The 23,021-nt window shown below is 36.4% G+C and overlaps 1 protein-coding gene across 1 annotated transcript in view; it reads left to right on the top strand.

Annotated features, from left to right (window-relative positions):
* The window catches only part of TRAM (translocating chain-associated membrane protein 1), a 280,665-nt gene extending 262,211 nt beyond the window's left edge, over positions 1–18,454 (top strand). The window contains exon 7 of the mRNA XM_080275621.1: positions 18,381–18,454. Within this exon, the coding sequence (XP_080131747.1) occupies positions 18,381–18,454 (74 nt within the window). The remainder of the gene's footprint in view (positions 1–18,380) is intronic.
* Positions 18,455–23,021: the final 4,567 nt, after the last annotated feature.

Raw genomic sequence — 23,021 nt, 5'->3', positions numbered from 1 at the left:
TTTATCTCATAATAACATTGTTTCTAAGAGAAAAAGAACTGACACCATGCTCTTTACATGAGAAATTTATGTTGAAATTGCTAAATGATGAAAAATTAACACCGGATAATATGAAAGCTAAAATTGATAAAGTGATCGAGGCAAGACAGATGGCCAATATCACCGATATAAAAACCCTACCAAATTATGATTATTTATCAATGGACGGTAACGAATTTAACTTACCAGTCAGAGTTAATAAAGATAAAAATAATGAAATTTTTGCCACTTATAAATCTTCGGTTCAGAAAAGGTCATTAAATGAAATTAAAAAATATATTTTTTCGCAAAAAAAACCATCGTACTTTGGATCGTTATCAGATTCTACCTCAAAAAGATGTGAAAATCCGGTGGAAATGGAGGAAGAACATATAAGCAATTACGACTGTCAGTTATTTTGTTCAGACGATAATGCTGTCGCAATATCTGGTATTTCTGCCGTATATGGTGATCAGTTACTTGACAAAGAAAATAAATATTGTTATAGTGTTAAAGATGGAAAGGAGGAGGAGGTAATAAAATGTTCAATTCACACAGGTCAACTGGTTTATTCGGTTAGCGAAAAAATTTTTACTTGTCATTGTAAGTATCCTTTCTTATTTGGAGGTGACCATTGTGACACAAATGTAGCATGTCTCCACGATCCTAAAAAATATAGATATAACCCCAACTGGGAAAATGAAGTTTTTTTAAAGGATGAAAGAAATGGTGACAGTAAAATTATTCGACATGAAGATATAGCTTTGACTCATTTAATTCAGAATTTAAATGATTCTTTCACTAAAAGAATACATTAGAAAAATTAATGATAAAAATTATTTTTTAGAAAATAGAATATCCTGCGTAGTGTGAAGGGCAGCTAGACTATCTCGGGAATGCGCTTCTCACTACCGTCCAGTCCAATAAAGAGTACACTGATTTTACAAAATGTCAGGTGAATCCATGTGTTTTGACGTATGTGGATATGACGAAGGTTGCAACTTATCAAACCGACGATTATGTCTGTGTACCAAAGGACGATTTTGTGAACGTAGTACCCGGTAAAACGGATACTCCCATTGCCTCCGTGGGTGTTCCTCTCTTTGGTATCCGATCGAGACAAGTGGAACCTATTGTGACCTCTAGATCTTTGAAGAATATCTCCGAATTTACGCGGGAGAATGTTAAACTTGCCACAACCTCCGTCGGTCCGATAGTGCTTCCCCAAAATGCTGATCATTCCGATAAAAACAGAATCGTTCTTTATATATCGCCTGATCAACTAAATATAGGAAATAGCAAAACTATATCCGATAAATGGTTTGGAACACCGGCTTGGTATAACATGTATGGTGATTCCCTCCCAAACATTACAAGAAACCCTATCAATGCAACCTCAGCCTTTTCTATTTTTCCCGTTGAAAATATTCTGGGCAACTTTACCCCTCAGAACCCGCTAGATTTTCATCTACTTTCTGCCCAGGCTCTGGAAAATTCGAGAATGATTTCGGGTATCGTTGTTGGAGGCCACGAGAATCTGTTCCATTCTATTTTTGAGGGGAAATCATACATCGGTAGTAATAGGAAATTTGAAAACATGATGAAAATATTTCAAGAAACGAGACTAAATTTGGGCAAGATAATGCTATCTTCCCGAATCCCCTCTCGAAATAGTTCACCCTTTTTAAAAAAGGTCAGTTTATTATCTCCACTGGGGGATATAACTGAAAATAATAAGTATTTCAAATCGGCAGCAATGATAAGAAATTACAGAACCTACGGATTATTAGCTTCTTTAAGCAATATTGCTAGAGATTATGATATTAGTTCCCTAAAAATCTCGTCTCTTGTGCAAATGTGCTTTCCTACCTCTTTATACACACTAACCGAAAGTGAACACTTTTATCCTAATTCCTTCAAAATAGAAAATTCTCTCCAATTTGGATGTTCCGCTAAAATCGAGTGACACCTTTGAAATATCCTTTAACTCTTCGAGAGATAAAATTTGCAATGTTCGTCAAAAAAGAGATTTATATATATCACAGAATCAATTAAATTTTTCAGATTTATACGATAATGTAGAATTATTTGGAAGAGGTCTCAGACTTGAATCCAGTCTATATGATAACAATAATGATAATATAGGAAATTTGACAAAGAAAAGGATTATTCCACTGAATTTGCATCATCCACTGGCTGTCTGTGACGAGATTCATAATATGGATGAATCCAAGAGAGACATTAACTTTATATAAAAAAATGTGTGAAATTAGCAGTTCAATATCATGGCTTAATTGTTACGATACTAGTGTTTATAATATCGATTATCTATTTTCTAACTAGTTTTTTTCTCTTTCTTTTTTTGTATTCATATTTCCAAATTTCATTTTAATAAATCAAATTCATCTTTGGAAATCTTTTAAAACTGATGATGATGAAGGTTTTTCAGGCAAGGGTAAAATAAAACAACCAGGAATATGATGAGATATATAAATATTTGTTTGACTGGAATCAAATGGTATATCTTTAAAAGATTTCCCCAGTAAATTTTCAAGCACATTCATTATGAAAGAGAATATAATTCTTAAATGTTCAGATTTATTTACTCTAGCAAAGTATGTCAAGTTAAGGAAGTTAAATGAAATTAATTTTAATAATTATAAATTATTTATTGATGAAATGTACAAAGATTATGAGTTGGGAATATGCAACTCATCGGGATGGTCGGTCGCCTACGTAGATGACAAGGAGACAGATCCTAGTGAAATTCTCTGTAGTATAAGCCAAAAGACGCTACTGACGATTGATGGCGACGAGACTTCATAATTTGTCACTTTATACTCTACATGCCGAGCATACATCGATGGCGAACACCACGCTGGAAGTGAATCGTGATGGTGAGAGCTTATCGATAAAAGTGAATAACATTTTTACTCTTAAATCTATATGTCTTTTTAAAGAATATTTTAATAAATAAATATAATTTAGAAAAACGTGAACTTTCTAAATCTATTTTTAATGTGGAAAATGAAGAGAAAATCTTTGAAGATTTTTATACTTTTTCCAGATACAGTTATTGTACTATATTTCTTTTGTTCTTCAACAGGATAATAACAAAAACATTCAAATCTGTTTATCCAATAAATATCATTGAGGTTTATATTCCCAAACATTTTATTAAAATTCATCTTTGTAAAGGCATAGCAAAATTAGCGGATGATTCAACAATAAATTCCTATTTCAATTTAATTTCCATTCACATAAAACAAACTCTGGAATATAATCTAAAGCATGAAATAAAACAAAGTGTGGGTTTTTTACTGTACAAGGATTATTTTCCAATTGACTATTTGGAAAGAGTTGGGGTTTCAGTCTACACTTATGTTAATCACGGATCTTTATTATGCAGTGTCTGAATTTCTTGAAGAATGTGTTCGCCATTTAGATGTTTTACAAGAGTTTGGATGTATGGTTCTGGAAATCAACGAAAATTCCTTTCTTCAGCTTCCAGAGAAATGGCGAGGATCCACCACCGAGCTCATTTCTTCCAGTGAATTCAAAATACCGAATACCGGTCATGTTGCTAAAATAAAACTGTACTATTTAAATTTAGTCAATGAATATACATTGATGATTATAAAGCTTATAGATTTATGGGAATCTCTAGATACATCTAGAAATAAATGATTTTTTTTTAAATTTTTCTTATTATTTTACCTTCGCCATGTTTACAAAATCTATTATTGAGACCTTGATTAACTATTACGCCCTGACAGTCTCGGATACTAAAATATTATTGGGTATTTTTTACCATATTAAATATAATGATAAATTATTAAAAGAAATAAAAGATTTTCATAATAAAAAGGGTACAACAATTAAAGATTTAAATAAAACTCTTTTAGAAATTTACTTAAATAATAATATAAATCATAAAGATACCCTTTTTCTAACCGGCTATACTTATAAAGAAGATGAGGTCCGAGAATCTGCTATGGAATGTCGATTGGCAGAGCAGCTTGAGAAAAATGAATATAGAATTATGGTGAACGATGAAATAACGACCGAATTGGTCAAGAAAAAGAGGGAACTTATAGATTTAGAGGAGTTGCGATTGAGATATACTACTTTGCGAATCATAATAAAATCAATAATAAAGATGACAATGGAGAGTATTTGTAAACGTCACCAAGCCATTAATAGTGGACATTTAAATAATCTCATAGGAAAATATCTACTGATTTTAAATAAATGTGAGATTATCACAAATTATCTCTTATTGGATGATTTCACCGTTGAAGAAAAGGAAAATCAGACAGAAGAGGGGGAGAAAAAAGATGAGGAGAAAGAAGTATCATTTACTAGAAAAGAAAAATAATCAACAATAAACCTAATTATGCAGAACTGCGTAAAAGCATTGGGACAGAAATTAGGAATTCAAAGTATAGAAAATCATATAACAACATGAGTATTGGAAAAAATGACAAAAGCAGCAAGTCTCGTAATGTCTTCTGAAAAGTATTTCAACCACTGGTTAAACTGAGCATGCGAATCTATTAAAAGTTTTAAATAAACAACAATCTTATATTGACAACGATCTCCAAATATCTGTATTTTCTTGTTTATCTTTTCCTCTTTTTCACTTTTAAGATGGGAGTGAGACTTTGTAGAAAATCCTGGTCTAAAATTAGAGGCCCATATTTCGAGTGGATTGATTTTCTTTGTAAATTCCTGCGTTTTTTTCTTAATTTCCATCTGATGAGATGTGAGAACCGGTAAAAAACGAATTTCGTAATTCATATCCAGAAAAGTTTTTTCGTTTACCTTAATAATTTCTATATTCTTAAATATCTCGGTGAGATCTTTATCTTTATACTCGATTAATGCTGCCAAATTGAGCATGGCACTTTTTGCCAGTTCATTTCCTATAAACATCACATTGAATTTTTTAGAAGTCCGGTTTAAAAGCTCGAGACCTGCTATAAAAATTCTAGGGTATTTTTGATAATATAGAAAACCAATACTCAAAGTTGGATATGTGTCCATACTACGAGAAAAAAAATAAAAAAAAATAAAATTTTATTAATTAACGCAAGTGGCTATATCCATGAAGTTGGTGTTTACAGACAATTAATATTTTGCATCCTTTAGCTGGCAAGTGGTTATTATCAATAACTCCGTGCATTTATGTAATCGTATATAACACTGAAGCGAGCTGACCTAGCTGTCCGCTAGGAAATTTTCTTCCCTCATAATTGTGGAGAAATTGGAAGAGGCAGATTCGAAACCCATAGATACTCTGTTCTGTGAAATCTGATCCGTCATTTGACGAGTAAAGGGGTATGCTCCATAGGAATATCGACTGCACATTGGCCAGGAATTACCCATTCTAAAAAGCATCCCACTTCCATAATGCTTGAGAAAAAATCTAAAGACGGAAGCCGGATCCGAGAAATCGGTTTGAAAAAAATCCAAGTCGTAGGTTTCGTTTGGCGAGCGACACGAAAATCCATCCAACCAACCCTCTTTATTATTTTGATGCCAAGGCCTGTAACCGCATAGATACCCTCCTAGGCCGCAAGTCCCTTCACTTACAACTTGTCCGGATTCGTAGCCATAACGACAGGGTAACTTTATCGGATAATTATGAACGAAGGATAATTTCCCCTTTCCTTTCATTTCGTGGCGGTGGGCGGGAGTCGCCAACTGCAAGATGATATCGCTCGGCCCGTCGTCCCGAGAATTGAGCATATTTGCCCTGATGGTGCTGGGACCCACGGTGACTAAAGATTCGAGTAAACGCGTCCTTCGGGGGATTCGTCAGTATTCTGGAATGGGGAACGTTGTAGTTGGTATTTGTGTAGTCAATGGTAAAAAAACTGGTAGGATTATTCTCTGGAAACGGAGTGACCATCTGCCTTCCGTATAGATAAGACATATGTTCCTGGTTATGGGGACAGGTTGAAAATGCGTTTGGAGTGTGAGGTATCTTTCTACCCTCGTAGTTGGTGGGACGAGTGAAAAGATACGCGCTATTCAGCGATTCTTCCAAGTCTTCTAAATTATTCATAATTTTGAAATAGGCAGAATATCTCTGAATGGAAGAGAGGGGGAGTCTCTTCTCCATAATGTAGGGAGTATACAGAGTAGCTCTGGAATGCAGACTAGCCTCGCATATCATGGATACGTTGATTTTGGGTTCTTTCAGTCTCTTCCTGCAAAAGGCGTCCGTGGTATCACAACCCCTCGCAGAAGCAGCTTTATTCCTCCTCACATCGTTTATGGGGTTCTTCAGAGAGTCGACGGGGCGAGAAAGAAATGGGGTACCATCAACGTGATGGTCTCTCTTCGGAGACAACGGATAGGTGTTTTTTTCGTTTATCGTAAAAATGGGAAGATATTGGTTTAGACTCGCGCCCATCCAGCAGTCGCCGTTCAAGAGAAATTTGTAGTGGGTCAGGAGGCAGTCCACGTAGTTGGCGCAGTGCTGTGTGAAATGCATGAGAGATGCCCGAGGAGAGGATGGTGCGTTAACCATGGAGAAATTTCTTAAGGTGTCGCGCTGAATAAAAGCTTCCATCACGCAAGGGGGCGGATGGTATAGGCTCCTTCCCACCTCTCGATCCCCTACCTTCTCGTAATCCGTCCCACAAACCGGGATGCGCGCGCGTTTATAATCATACTTTCTCGCTAGATAATCCTTAATCCCCCCCCTAGATCTGTTTCCGTTACTGTACTGATTTTTGAATCTCGCCATGGTTTCATCATCCGACATAAAATTCCTGGAAGAGAACTCTAAGAGTTCCGGAAATCCGCACGGTACATTTGGAGGAAGACTCAGAAGGGTTTCGTTCTCTAGATAATTTTCGGCGCCGTGTAACTGGGTGGTTAAAAAATCGATGGGTTTCCCCCCTCTGCAATCCAAGTACGATGAATCTCCGTTCTGTTGAAGGGAAGCTCCGGAGCAGTGGGAATTAAAATTGGCCACTATAGCTGGACCCAGGGGTACTTGCGGTTCCCGAGAGAGTGTTAATAGTCCTCCAAAGACGTGCTTGCCTCCCGCATAGAAATTGGTGAAAGTTGGAGTGTTAGCCCATAATTCTTCACAGACGTAATTTCTCCGCCATGCGATATCTCTCGGGTTTATATTGGTAGGTTCTATCAATAGCCCACCTAGAAGATCGAATTCAGACTCGGAGAGATTGGCAACTCCCTCATAAAGAACGGAGGGTGGAAAAATATCGCGAAAACTTCCCGAGGATCCGTCGATGACGATTCTGTCGATGAGATCGAACAGGGAGTAGTAACCAGCTGCCCTTCTATGATTGAGGACTCCCAGTGGAAAATTTCTCATATCAGAAGGAGGAAGGAGTTTTTCGCCTTCTCTCGTGAAAATCTTCGGAAGCAGAAAAGCTCCCGCCACTATACCGGGATCATTGATTCTCTGCATAAAACTCCCATGATTCTCTTGTCTGTCGATAAATGTCTTTATCTCATTGTAGTTGGTTTTTCTCTCCTCCGTACCTAGACGAGAGTAAACACAACCGGGATACACCCGTCCCGCTGATACCAACAGTCCCAAAGCGTGATCTCCCGAGTCCTCTCCCAGTCCATGAACACCAAAGGGTGGGGGTCTTATTACTCTGAGGCTGGAATTGGGCGGATCGCTCCCTCCTTCTAAGATATAATTCGGATTGTTATAGTAGTCCATTCCTTCCAAGTAAGAAGATATACCACCTTTACCTCGAACCGTAACAACACCCCCTTTCACATAACAAGACTCTTTGTAAACGCCCGTTTCCAAGAGTCCATCTTTCACCAGTAGGAGGGATTCAATAAGATGCCCCCCATAGCACTTTTCGGGAGTCACATCGGCAGTCTGCTCACTCAGACAATTGTAGGAGAAGGCAGCATTCTTCGAACTCACTCCAGGAAGGGGCAAACAATGATCGCAATTGTTCAGAAGGGTACTCGAGACGAACCTCATGTTTGAAATATTCTGATTAGTGAAGGCCGAGTTTTCTACATTGTATAACAATTCGTCATTGGTTGCCACACTGGCGTTGATATGCAGAGCAGGGTTACAAATACACAGGTAATTCTCATCATCATCATTATTTAATAATGTCCACGATACCTGACATCTGGGTATAGGATTTCTGGGAATGCACTGCAGCCCTCCACCTGAGATGGTGGTAGACTTGTACCCCTCTGGACATTCACATGTGGCTGAATTCAAATCGAAATCGATCTCTCCGACATCTAAAATAATTTTTGGGTCCGTGGATGGCGCAAAGCTCCATTTGGAAGGCAGGCAACAATCTTATCACAAGGTTTACGAAAATAGTTGTAATCGTTGTTCGACCATGATTTTGTGACGATATTATCATTTATACATTGAGTTACAGCCTTGGCATAGTGTTGGTTTCCCCTTCTTATGGCACCTACGACAATTCTAGTTGTGTGAAAATTGAAGTCCTCAGAGTGAGTCCCTTGCTCAGATACTAAACATACACCGAATTTACCCGGAGGAAATCGCCCTTTCTCTCCTCCATTCTCAATAGAAACGATTGGAGTATCAGATACATCTATACAACGCGCATTTTGTTCTTTACATTGAAGACATTCTATTAGAGATGTAGAATCAGACTGAGGATCGCATTGGATCAATTCTTCGTCGCAGTCCCTGTTAGAAAAATTAATATTTATTTCTTCAACGTCATTTATCGGTGGTAGTTTATGTACATATTTTTCTGTGTATTCATTATTTCCTCTGATATATATATTTTTATCTCCTATCTTTAAAGATAACATTTTTTTTATTTTAAGGATAAAGAAAAATAAATTTATAATTAAAGGAAAGAAGGAAAAACAATGGAAATTTTTTATTTATTTATTGCGTTATTTATTTCATGACTTACAGATAAATTTTCGGGAGCAAAAATGAGAGAAGAGCTAGAAGGTGTATATGTTCCTTCTGCTGAATTCCATGTTAGGAGATTTATATTATTATTATTAATATCATTATATTTTGCTAACATAAAAATTCTAAATAGAAGAATACTCTCTCCTTCGAGATCATGAATCTGTTGAAAAAAAATGGAAAGAAGCATAGAAACAATCCTCGCTGGCTCTGATAAAGTCGTTGGTTGAGTAACGGGTTGGAGTTTTCCAAATTTCATTATTTATACATGGATATAATCATACTTAATTTTTTATTTATAGGAGAATAAAGTTTCAATAGTATAATATGAAGGGTGGTCATCGGTTTTATCTTCATAAAAATAAGCACTTTCAAAAATCAATTTGGGACAAGTTTTAGAGGGTAAGTGGCTATATCAGGTTATTATTAATAAAGTTGGTTTTTGAATATTTTTTTTATTTTACATCTTACTATAGACAATTAATATTTCGCATCCTTTAGCTGGCAAGTGGCTATATTAGGTTATTATTAATAAAGTTGGTTTTTGAATATTTTTTTTATTTTACATCTTACTATAGACAATTAATATTTCGCATCCTTTAGCTGGCAAGTGGCTATATTAGGTTATTATCAATAAAGTTGGTTTTTGAATATTTTTTTATTTTACATCTTACTATAAACAATTAATATTTCGCATCCTTTAGCTGGCAAGTGGCTATATTAGGTTATTATCAATAAAGTTGGTTTTTGAATATTTTTTTATTTTACATCTTACTATAGACAATTAATATTTCGCATCCTTTAGCTGGCAAGTGGCTATATTAGGTTATTATCAATAAAGTTGGTTTTTGAATATTTTTTTATTTTACATCTTACTATAGACAATTAATATTTCGCATCCTTTAGCTGGAAAGTGGCTATATTAGGTTATTATCAATAAAGTTGTTTTTTTTAATATTTTATATTTTACATCTTACTATAGACAATTAATATTTCGCATCCTTTAGCTGGAAAGTGGCTATATTAGGTTATTATCAATAAAGTTGGTTTTTTTAATATTTTATATAAATGAAAGAGGTGTTATGGTTGAAATATTATTGTAAAAAAAAAACAACAAAAAACAATCCAACACTAACTACCACTATTCCTATGACAAAGGTGTAGTTGTATGACCAGATGGTCGTATATAACACTGAGGCGAAAAGGACCTATCTGGTTGGTAGTTGGATGCCTGCTATATATGAGGATCGCATAGCCCAACGGCCACACTATCAACATGAACTCTCCACTATACTATCTCTCCGTAAGATTATCGGAATCAGATACAGAAACTCTGATGAATGTTACCAATCAGTTCAAGAAAGAGAAAGATGTAATAAGACGCCCAAATCACATAACACTTTTTGTTGGATATCTCGGCAATGAAAACAAGGAGCTTCTGGATTATATAACTACAATCAAGGAATGGCTGAATGTTAATCCCATTAAAATATATTCTACCAATCAGTTTGGTATATTTGGTCGGAAAATTATTGGCCTTATTTTGAATATACCAAATTTTTACCAGATACTAGAAGAATTTCCCAAGATTTTAGATACCCATCTGAAAGAGGGATTTTTTTTTGAAATCGAAACGTAAGAACCCCATTCCACATATATCACTTTTTGAATGCAACTCTCAGTGCCTAGAAACGGTGGTGGAAAAACTCGACAAGTGCAAGATATTAGACAAGAATTGGGAAATAAAACCGAAATCAATAACTCTGATGAAGATCGAAGGAGACATTCTTTATGATAACTTTAATTTGACCCTAGGCTAAGAATTCTCTTTCGAAGAAGGCAATAAATGAAGAAGAAGAAAAATCTGTTTTTATCACCGGTTCAAAAAATCTGAAATTTTCTTCTTCTACTTGGCGTTTAATGTTTTTAAATAATTCAATCCAACATTGTAATCTATAATTTGTTATATATTTTTGAATAGCATCAAATATTATTTGAGAACGATTGTGAAATAAAAATGAAAACTCTGACATTAATTCTTTTATTTCTCCATATTGAATTAGTTGGTTGAGGGGATAAAAATCCCTTCCATTGGAAATTCTTATTATATTTCTAAGCATCCACAGAGATAGGATATGTGCATTTTTCTGAACTAAGTTAAAATGGTCGATTTGGTTTTCATTCGAACCCAACACCAATAGCAAAAGGAAAAGAAAACTGCCAAGTTTAATAAGAGCTTCTCTATCAATATAGATGTCCTTTCCTTTCTTTTCCATTAGTATCTTTATTGTGTGATATATATAACATTTGGCTGGATAAACTATATTCTCCTTTAGTGGGTGATTGTTTCTTTCTTCTGAATTCAAAAGAAATTTGAATAAAAGAGGTAAAGTCTGCGAATGAATAAGATTGTATATTTGCACTCCTTCAAATAATTTTGATGGATAATTATTTATACAGATTATACATCCAGTCATAATATGAACATGTTTGGTCATAAATTCCACAAAGTGATCATTTTGCTTTCCAGTAAGTGCAATGAGAAAGAGAGATGGCCACATATGGTAAAAAACGGGTAACTGGACTATCTGAATATTATCAAAAGATATACATCGTTGTTTATAATCTTCTATGCTAGCATCCATTTCTTCCCACCAGTAATTATTAACATCTCTCATGTTTTTAATAATGGCTCCCATTTCAACCAGAGCTTTATATTCGGTATTTTTATTAATTCATATAATTCTTTACATATATCCGTTGATAAGATGGCTTCATAGAAACATCCTTTAAATCGAATTTTTTCATGATCTTCTTGACAATTTTTTATATGGTAAAAAATTTGCATAACAAAATTAAATTCATTAATTGCGTTTTTTATTTCTCTAGAAAATGAATTAGCAAGTTTATCTCTCTGATATAAATATTTCAGATAATATGATATCGCCCCACCGAATATATTTAAAACGTTTTTGAGTCTACTCATGTAATAAGAATCACCATCATGTTCAAACTTTGCTTTGATAAGAAACTTCTCTTCGGTTTCTAAGGGAACTGAAAATACTCGAAACAAACACAAGTTAAATGTATTTAATAAAAATAAAAGAGGATATTTTTTTGCATTTTGTATATCACCAATATCATTTATAATACGGCTGGGATCGATATTCATGAAGGAAGGTACATATTCTTTTAAGTTTTCTATAATTTTTTCTCTATTTTTTGTTTTACTAAATTCCATATCTTCTCTTCTCTTTTTCTTCATTATATCACATATATCATTATTAATATATACTTTATCTGTAAATGAAAAAATTTCTTCCTTTTCCTTTATTCTTTCAGTAGGAAAAACTGTTTGCCTCCAGATTCTCAAAGTACAAGCGCTGTTATAAAAGCAGCTACTATTTTCATTAAGATGTTGTAAGAGGATACCCACCATGGTATGGTATATACTGGACGGTGTTTTTTCTACACTCATTTTAGGATATGAGACATTTATTATTAATTTTTCTCGTATCGCTTTTATAAATTATTCACTTTTATTTTTTCATGTATCGGAGAAAAAGGAAATTGATTTAATAAAAGAAGATTTAGAGAAAATATTCAGAGAAACGGTAATAGATGACGATCATCCCATTCCGGCAGATGAGATTCCACTATGTTTTATAACGAAGGAAAATTATTTTATATTATTTGTTCCGTCGGTGGGTAGACAAAAATATAATGCTTATATCTATTCACAATCAATGTTGGTCCACACCAGCTTAATCATAGTTAATTTCTATAATAATAATATCAGACATTTAATACTAGAAGGAAATTGTAAATTATATATTAGATTTGAATTAGATTCTTTATCCTTACCGACCGTCTTTTCTTATAGTGTACTGGATAATTATATGAAATGCTTTGAATTTATTATGGAACCCACTACATTTTGCTGTGTGGTAAAGAATTCTATATCTATAAAAGAAGCATCTGAAGAAGATATTGATCGATCTTACCTTCTTTATTATCAACGACTATTATTACCAAAATATTTGAATAAAAAAAATCTACTAGACCTAGTCCCTCTAGCAACAGCTTCGGAAATAAAAACAATGGCATTACAAGCGAATCTTTATTGGAATATGAAAACAGATAACAATTTAAATATATGTTTTTTATTATATGATATTGGACACCAATCTTACGAAAAATGTGAGAAATACATCAAAGAACTGAAAAGAAACTGCATTATATGTGAAGGAGATGAATTTAAGGCATATACATATATCACTAAAGAAAAAATAAAGATAGTGCCTAAATCACATTTTAATCCTTTACAATGTTTGGGTATGGAAACCATTTATTCCAAACCTAGTTCTCTGAGTAATATTAATTATTATCTTACAATAGGTAGAAAAATTCTTAGTTTTGAAATAAATATTTGTTGTTTCTTTAATTTTTTAAATATGAAGGTGAATAATATTTTTTGTTTGTGGCCCCCAAGAGAAGTATATAAAGAATTGAGTATTAAAAGAGATTCATTTTTTGATAATTATCTGGGTGTTTTATGGATTGGTGATTTTCAGAGTGTAAATATTATTCTAAAAAAGGAAGATTAAGCCTTTTAGTGAGCAACCAACTCCCATTCCGGGTCAGCAAGAATTGAAGTTGTTATTCATCCCCTCCACCTGTAGCAAAGGGAAATCAGACTCGCAAGTGTTATGTTGATCATAGAAAAGCAAGTGGTTTAAGGAAACATTATTTCAGTATTTTTTTAGCTAATAATTGAGCAAACTCCTTACAGTATGAATATGGATCACAAGATGATAATAATAAATTTACTTCATCTTCATTATTGTATAAATCTTCCTTATTTCTTAAATATATTTTTTCATTATAAAGAGAAAGAAGGTTTTCATCAATTATATTATTAATTTCTTTATATTTTCTATCATATGTAAATATTTTCAAGAATAAATCAAAATTGGAATATCTTTGTAATTCCTCATTTCTCCCTCTCTTTAACATATTCTTATAACACCAAAACATATATTCATTTATATTATCTTGAAAGACTTGTGTTATAAGAAATGAGTCGATTTTAATAACACATTTAAGCTGAGCTGGTCCAAAACAGGTATTAATGAGAGTACAGCGTTTTTTGTACTCGTCTTTCAGTTCTATAACGGTCTTCTCAATATCATCTAAAAATATTCCCACCTGTAGGAAACTACTTATGGTAAATTGCATTGCTGAAGCTCCAAGATCTCTTGAGAATAAAATTTTAATCCTAGATGGATTCTTACTATTAGTTGAGAATGCATATCTGTATTCTTTAAGAATATCTGAAAGAATTTCATTAATGCGTCGAATATAATGCCCGTTAACACCAATTTGTGAATTTACAATTGAATTATAATCTGATTTTGACTGTAACAAATCAAAATAATACCTGTAATTGAAACGATTATATGATGTAGTTATATTACCTTCCCTATCTATTTCAGAAAAAGTATCCTCATTAAATAATGTATCACATAAAGATAATAAATCATCAAGAAAAAAGAATAAAATCATAATAACCTTTTTGTGGTTTTAGGAACAGGGAACGACTTGAAAGTTTCTCAATGTTTTGTGTGGACAAATTAGTCTTTTTAATGAAATTAAGGGTTTCCTGAACAATGAAACTTTTACCTGTTCCAATTGGAAAGGCATCTAAACTATATATTTGTATAATATAAAAATATTCTATTTCACTTCTTTTCTTATTTATTATTCCTTGAAAATTTGTTATATTGTAAAAGGTAGTTATACTCATTTTAAATTATATCGAAAATCAGTCAGTTTTATAATATTGACTTGTCGTTGTTTTGGCGGAGCAGATACACCTTCATTTATATATAATAGTCTAAACATCCGTAAATATGCAACCACTTGTCCACTAAAGGGTTAAACGAGCAAGAGGTGCTGCGGCTCTTCGTAGTAAAGGGCAGGATGGTAACTCACAATTATGCTTTTCACATCTAGACACATGTAGGCGTAGAATTGTAGAGTATATTTTTAGCACACTACATTTATGTTCTTCTTTATTATTTAAATGGCGACGAACACGGCGAAACATCAGGCAGGAGGGGGAGCATTTTTCGGATGGACATGAAGCGCTGTGTGCAAAACAAAGAAGCAGATCCTCCAGTTTATTCTTTTTGTTTTGGATTATCACACACTCTTTTAGCTTCTTAGCGGCTTCCTCACATTCCTTTGTATTAATTTTCTCTTCTTCTAGCACTTGGGACCTTAAACGTTTGAAAGGACAGGATGGTAAATCACAATTTGTCGATCTACACCAAGCCACATATGTGCGAAGAATTGTGAGATATATAGTTAATACATTGCATTTGTGTTCATTTGTACCGTTCAAATGGCGACGAGTACGGCGAAACAACAAGCAGACGGGGAGCACGTCTGAGATAGGCACGAGGAACTATGTGCAAAACAACGAAACATATCTGATGATTTATTCTCTCTCTTTTGAATTATCACATATTGTGCCAGCTTTTGGACAATTTCATCACATTCTTCTTCTCCTTTAATTTCAGCATTATAATATTCACTTTTGGGTGGCCATAAATAACTGTACATAGCTCTGAAAATGCGAACCAAAGCTGATGCAGAGGCCGCTTCTTCGAGATTCTTCATCTCTCCATACAAACAATCGATTTGGTTTTCCGCAAAAATATATATATTAAATTTTTAATTTATACTTATATTTAATAAAACTCTAATAATGATAAGATAATTTCTTTATAGATATTTATATTTTTTCAATTTGTTTATTCCATTATGAATCTATCATACTATGTGAGAGATTATTCAGCAGACTTTAAACTGGAGAGTGATGATATTTTAAACATACAACAACTGTATGGTCCACCAGATAAACCTACATGACTTAGATTTGCCCCAAAATGTAAACAGAATAAATGCTGGATTGATTTTCTATAACAACACATACCTCTTAGAGAGAAATAGATTATGGGAATCGATAAATACGACATTTGTAGCAAAAACCTCTCTGGAATGGAGTGCCCGAGGATGTAGACACTGAATTCAGTATAGATGAAAAAACTATTTATTTTTTTAAAAGGAAAATGGTGTATGGATTTGATAACAATTTGCAAAGAGTATATAGAAAATCATCTATTTTTTCATATTTGAGGTGTTTAAATTATTCTTATAATTTCTTGTTGAAACGAATTATAACAATAATTTTATTATTTTTATACTTTTACCACTAGTTTATCATCTTTTGAAAAAGGAAAAATTGCCGATTGAACAAAATATCCAGAGAATGAACTAAATCGGCAACTCTCACAACAAGTTAGATAAACCAGCAACAACCTTGCTCATTTTGTTTAAAATGTCAATTTTCCTATTTCAGCACGACATATATATATATATATATATATATATATATATATATATATATTCGTGAATACTGAACTTGACTCCGTGTGAATCTTGTGGATCACTTGGAGTCGATGTCTTGGCTTGTTTACCTTCCACAGTCGTCTGTCCTCGGTGAGACCGGGCAAAAAATGACGCGTAAACGATCTTGGTTTTGGGACGGTTCCTCAGACCGGATGATTTATGATGGTGAATGCCAGTATTTACTCAATATTAAATTTCTGCCCACATAGAGACTGGATGAGTCAAGATATCCACTAGGCGTACTTTACACTCTGAACAAACTATGTATTAAGAATCTAACTTGCACTAAATGTAGCAGAAATTAAATAATATAGGACCACTGACATGGCGATTGCCATCACATGCCATCAGTGATATTTTAATTTCAGTTTATGATAAATATAAACAATTCATGATACGTTTTATATACGTGTTCTATTTGTATTATTTATATTACGGCATATGACATTACCACGATTCACAATTTCACACAACAGTGTAAATATTTAACAAATAAAATTGTGCTTTTTAAACAGCGCGGGAATGTGTTTACTGCTACAGTGGAGCCATCTGACGGAATACTAGGCTTTTCAGAAGCACCCCATTGGCCAATTCGTAAAGGTTACTTAGCTAGAAAAAGTCAGACAGCAGATGACGACGTGCCTTCTTTAGGTCGGTTGCCTGGGCTGCCAAGCATCCTTGAGGTGTGTATTTACTGCTTGAACCAGATCTAGGAGCAGAGTAAGTCAACATCGCGGGCCTCTGATCCCTCAGAATATTACAGGTGCCAATTATTAATTAATTACAATGCTAAATACAGTTAGCTTACATCATGATATATGCAGGGCGAATCTAACTAATTAATCTTAGTTTTAATTAAAGCCAAACCAAATATTCCCTTTGTCTATGTAAATATTTTAAACCCACGTCTGCTTTTATGTAAGGGCTTTTCATCATCAGGACACGTCATCTACCACGCAGACGCAGTTTAGGCCAATGGAATTTTCCAATTATTTACATGTATTTACAATATAGTTGTCCACGAGGGTTAAACGCAGTAGCATTTAATTTATTAATAATAAGAATTATTAAAGAGAACTTAATTTCTGGGTTATAAAAACCGCTTGAATAGTTATTAACGATCTCCAGGTTTTCCTCTGCTTCTAACCAGGGACATAGAGAGCACAACTGCTCTGGGGGAAAATATTTCCCACAGATATGGGGCCCGTTGGAAAATGATACGCTGTATCATGTAATGTGACCTTTAGCCAGGAGTTCTCTGCATAGGTCTCGAGAACCCTGTGCTGTGACCCTTCTTGGTCGCACATCTTGACCCTTTTGGTTTCTACCATCCCCTGTATCTGGGGTAGCCACTAACTCAAGGAGTACCAGCTTATAAATAATTTTTACATTGGTATATCCCTTATATTTTATTATTACGAGTCTCAGCACCCCCTCTGAATGTGGGTGCTTGGAGATCACTTTAGCTAATGGCCACTGGGAACTTGATTATTCTGTTTTCACTAAGATTTCCTCTGTTTATAACTGACTTGTCGCCGGCAGCCTGATCCCCATAAAATCTTTCTCGTAGGCTCAAAAGATATTCTTCGCTCCAATGGAATGGAATGGAATGGAATATGAAGTTTAGGCCAAAGGCCTTTGATAAGTGAGATATGAAAGACGATAGTTTAAAAGAATGAGTATAAAAATAGAGAAAACTACTACACAATAATCATGCAACTAAAATCGTAGGTAAAATGAAAAAAGATGTAGACAGCAAGCCCTAAAACATAACTATGACAACACTAATCACAGCTTGCAGTATAGCCCTGTCTCCTTTAAAAACGCCATAAGGCTAGAAACATTTGCCCTATTACCTAAAACAACTGATAGGGATCCCCTATTTGTTAAAAATTTCGCCCGAGAGCGGGCATAGGTCGGACAGTCCAATAAGAAATGCCTGCAAGTTATTGTGACATGACAGATGTCACACGGGTGGGACCCCTTGGTCCAAAAGGAACCCATGAGTCAAACGCGTATGGCCAATTCGCAGCCTAGTTAACCTTGTCTCAAAACCCCGACAAGCCTGAGAAGAGGATGACCAGGCATAGACCGATGGCCGAATCTCTTTATACTTCGAGTTATTGGCCAGGGAGGGGGAAGCCCATCTCGCCTGCCACTCAGACCAAACAAAGTTACGGATAACGGTCTTCAGATCAGAATAGGGAACCTTATTATACCCAACAGAAGGAAGAGAACATGCCGATTTTGCCTCTTTATCAGCAAATTCGTTCCAATAGAGATTAACATGTGACTGTATCCAGCAGAACGAAACAAATTTATACTTTGTAGCTAGGCGCCAAAGCCAAGACTGAATCTTCCTTATTATAGGGTGGAATGTGTTAAACTGCTTAATGGCGGTCAAGCTTCCTTAAGAGTCTGAATATATTGTAAACGTCTTTCCCAGCATTGAGTCAGCCTCTTCAAGAGCCTTCTCAATAGCAGTTAGTTCAGCAGTGAGAACAGACGGATTATTTGAAAGCCGTCCAAAACGTACACCCCCTTTATGGACGACAGCACAGCCTACACCAAGGGGTGACTCTGAGCCATCAGTATACAACTTTACTGAGTCTCTGTGAAGAAGGTCATGGCGCAAAAACTTCGATTTACTTTCTTCATCCGAAAAGATTTTTCTACATATGGTTTTGGGACACACATTAGGTTCTGGAATGAGCCAAGGAGGGAGACTGCTGTAGCTTACTGGTTCAATTTTTTGCTCCCTCAGCGATGCGTCACCCACAGGAAGCATGCCAATCTGGAATGGTATAGAGGCTCTTGGACCACAGAACTTAGATGGGTCACACTGCAACAGAACATCAACACAAGGATTGGTGTAACGATTGCTCTTAATTCGCGCAATGTAGCGAAACCCTAACTCATGCCTGCGTAAGTCCAGAGGAAGCTGATCTGTATCTACATATAAACTCTCCACAGGGGAAGTGCAGTAGCTACCCGAGCACAGTCGTAGTCCCGTATTGTGGAGCACATCAAGCTCATGAAGTTTGGTCTTACATGCAGAGGAATAAATTTGGCATGCGTGGTCAATCAAAGAGTTATAGAGCCTGAGAAGGGAGTTCCTATCAGCACCCGAATCAAAACCAGAGACTACCCTAAAGATATTTAATGATTTCTTGACTTTAAGCTTCAGATAATCAGTGTGCTGTGACCAAGAAAGACGTGAGTCAAAGATCATGCCCAGAAACTTAACCTCCTTCTCAAAAGGGATGATGTCGTTGTTTAACTTTAAGTGTGGGACAACCTTCCGGCGTGTGCTTCTAGTGAAGCGGACTGCAACAGTCTTGGAAAGTGAAAAGCAATAACCATTATCATCAGCCCAACGACAAATAGTATATGTGGACTTCTGCAGGTGATGACTAATCTCAACTGAGTCGTAGCCAGACACACAAATTGCCAAATCATCAGCATACAAGGAGCCCAACACAGGGCGGGAAATCTGATCGAAAACACCATTGATAACCACAGAGAAACAGGTGACACTAAGAATGCTGCCTTGGGGAACACCCTCCTCTTGCCTATAAGAGCTGGATACAACATTTCCCACACGAACCTTAATGTAACGTTCCGACAAGAAGGAGCATATAAAGCGAAACATATTTCCCTCTATGCCATATCGAGACAGCTGAAGAAGGATACTAGTGTGCCTGGTTGTGTCATACGCCTTCTCGAAGTCAAAGAACACCCCAATAGTCTGACAATGGTTGGCAAAGCTTTGCTGGATTTTAATTGAGAGGATCAGGAGGGAGTCTAATGTCGAACGGTTCTTCCGAAACCCAAACTGGTAGGAAGAAAGCAGCTTTTCGGATTCTAAGTACCTCACTAACCTTGCATTAACTAGCTTTTCCATCATCTTACAAACACAGCTGGTCAATGCGATAGGCCTATAGGTGGTGGCCAAAAGGGGATTTTTGTTTGGCTTGCTGATGGGAATGATAAGGGAAACTCTCCAACTGGCAGGAAAAATGCCCGTTTCCCAAATTTTGTTAATGATCTTTAGGAGGAACTTCGTAGCCATAACAGGTAAATTTGTGAGCACTGAATAGAGGATGTTGTCCTCAGCTGGAGATGTAGAGGTAATTGATGACAAAACGTCTTCCAGTTCCCGGAGTGTGAATGGAACATTATAGGCAGCATTGCAAGAAGATGGAGAAGGTAGAGGCATGTCAGGAATACCATTCCCTGATATTCGAGAGGACTTGGAGACATCAGCAAAATGCCTCCCTAAGGTCTCCGCAACCTCAGCAGAATCAGTGATGAGGTTGCCACCTATTTTCAATATCGGGTTGGGAGATAGGATAAATTTGCCTGAAAGCTTTCTAATTTTCCTCCATGTAACCTTAGAGGGAGTCTTGGAATTAATGCCGTTGATGTAAGATATCCAGGAGTCTCGCTTGGCCTTTCGAAAGTAGCGATGCTGCTTTGTCATGGCACGTTGATAAATTTGGCGCGTGGCAGCTGAGCCACTGGTCTTGTAACGCCGATAACATTTTCTCGTAATTTTCCTTAGTATGGCACAGGTTTTATTCCACCAGGGGACTGCAGGTCCACACAGTTTACCTTTCGACATAGGGATGGCCACACGGGCACTACCCATAATCACAGCAACAAAATAATCATAGGCTTCGAAGTGACTAGAGAAGGACTCGAAAGGCCTAGCCAGAAGTATACCATTTTTGTAATTCAACCAATCAGCCTCCCGCTCCCTCCACCTAGGAGAGGAATGAGCAGGAACATTTTTCACACACTTTAAATGGATTGGGTAATGATCGCTTCCATTCAGAAAGGGATTTACTGACCAATGAAAATCCATAAGGATGGAGGGAGAACACAAGCTCAAGTCAATAGCGGAGGAGGCTCCACTACAGACATTGTGATAAGTCATAGAGCCATCATTGTAACATGAGAAATTATATGATTGGAGTATGTCACCTATAATCCTCCCACCAGCATCCAAAATTGTACCGCCCCATAGCGGATTATGGGCGTTAAAGTCCCCAAGAAGGAGAAAGGGGACAGGAAGCTGACGGATTAAGTCTTCAATGTCATGCTCACTGAAACCACCACCAGGTGGAAGATACAAGGAGCATACCGTGAGTGAATATTCCAATACAACCGTAACAACAACGGCTTGAAGAGTCATCTGGAACTGAACAGAAGAGTGCTGCAAGGATCTGTGAACAATTATTGCTGTACACCCATGCGCACGATTTCCTGGCGAAGGGGGAGACCCATGAAAAGCATGATTCAATCCAGGATTGTATACCTCAGAGCCCAACATGGTCTCCTTGAGACAAACGATACCTGGATCAAAGTCATGCATCAGAACTTTTAGTTGCTCAGACCTAGAGCGAAGACCCTTACTATTCCACTGCAAGATGTCAGAATGGAAAATTACCTGCTAACGTCAGAAGCCTCGACCTTTCCATTACGCAGTTGGGAAGATGAAGGCACACGTTTGGTATCAGTGTGCAATGGCAGACGACGGCTCCTCACGGACTTGTCAACATCGGATTTGGTGACTGGGAACTTAGAAGTTTCAGACGAAACAGACACGGGTTTTTGTCGCTTCAGGAGGGGATGGACAGCTGTACCAGACGCTACAGGGGGGTCTGAGACAGAAGGTAAAGGAGAAACATCCGTCGAACGGTCGTCAGGTGAACAGTCCTTATCAAGATTTGAGAACTTATTGGATAGTGGAATACCACCAGTATCCATAGGGGGAGAAGAGTTCCGGGATCTCTTAGAACATGGAGGACAAGTGAAGTCATTGTCAGCCTTTACATTCATTGAACGAGAGTGCTCCTTCACAGAGGAAGCAACTGCACTCTGCTTTCTGATTGCCTTTGAAGGACGAGGTGACAACGACAATGCTCGAGAGTGCTTCCCCACAGAGGGAGCGACCGCACTCCGCTTACTGTTGGCCTTTGATTTATGGGGAGACAGCGAGATTGCTCGAGAGTGGTCCCGCACAGAGGGAGCAATCGCACTCTGCTTACTGACGGCCTTTGAAGTGCGAGGTAACAATGACTGGGCAGAGGACGACCGAGAAAAGGAAGGGCCCTTACCAGAGACAACACCAGTACCACGAAGGGCTTGGGATGAATGCAAATCTGAAGAAGTTGAAAGACCAACAGAAGACCTGTTGCCAGAAGTTGGAAGAGGCTTAGTGGGTGACTGAGGGACATTCTGCTTAGTGCAGCTAATATTTGTGCGAGGAAGTTGAGGGGACTGTCCATCAGAACGATGGGATTGAAACCCTTGGACGATACTTGAAAATTTGGAGCTAGGGTGTTTGTGGGCCGTCAACAACCGATGCCGGGCACTTCCAAAGCTAATATGCTCATTGTCTGCGAGCGCAATGATTTCCTGCTCGAACTGGTATCGCAGGCACGTTTTTTAATTCGGGGAGTGAGCACCATTACAATGCTTGTAGAACTTAGAGCATAATTCAGGGTCGTGACTGGCAGAACAAATAAAGCAATTTCTGACTTTTGCAGGAGTCCTTCACATGATCACATTCGAAACAGTTATAGCACTGTGTTGGCCT

The sequence above is a fragment of the Coenobita brevimanus genome, chromosome 62 (assembly GCF_032717465.1).
Source record: "Coenobita brevimanus isolate Jiangsu-jjx chromosome 62, ASM3271746v2, whole genome shotgun sequence".
NCBI classification, from domain to species: domain Eukaryota; kingdom Metazoa; phylum Arthropoda; class Malacostraca; order Decapoda; family Coenobitidae; genus Coenobita; species Coenobita brevimanus.
This window is presented reverse-complemented; position numbering and strand designations above follow the sequence as displayed.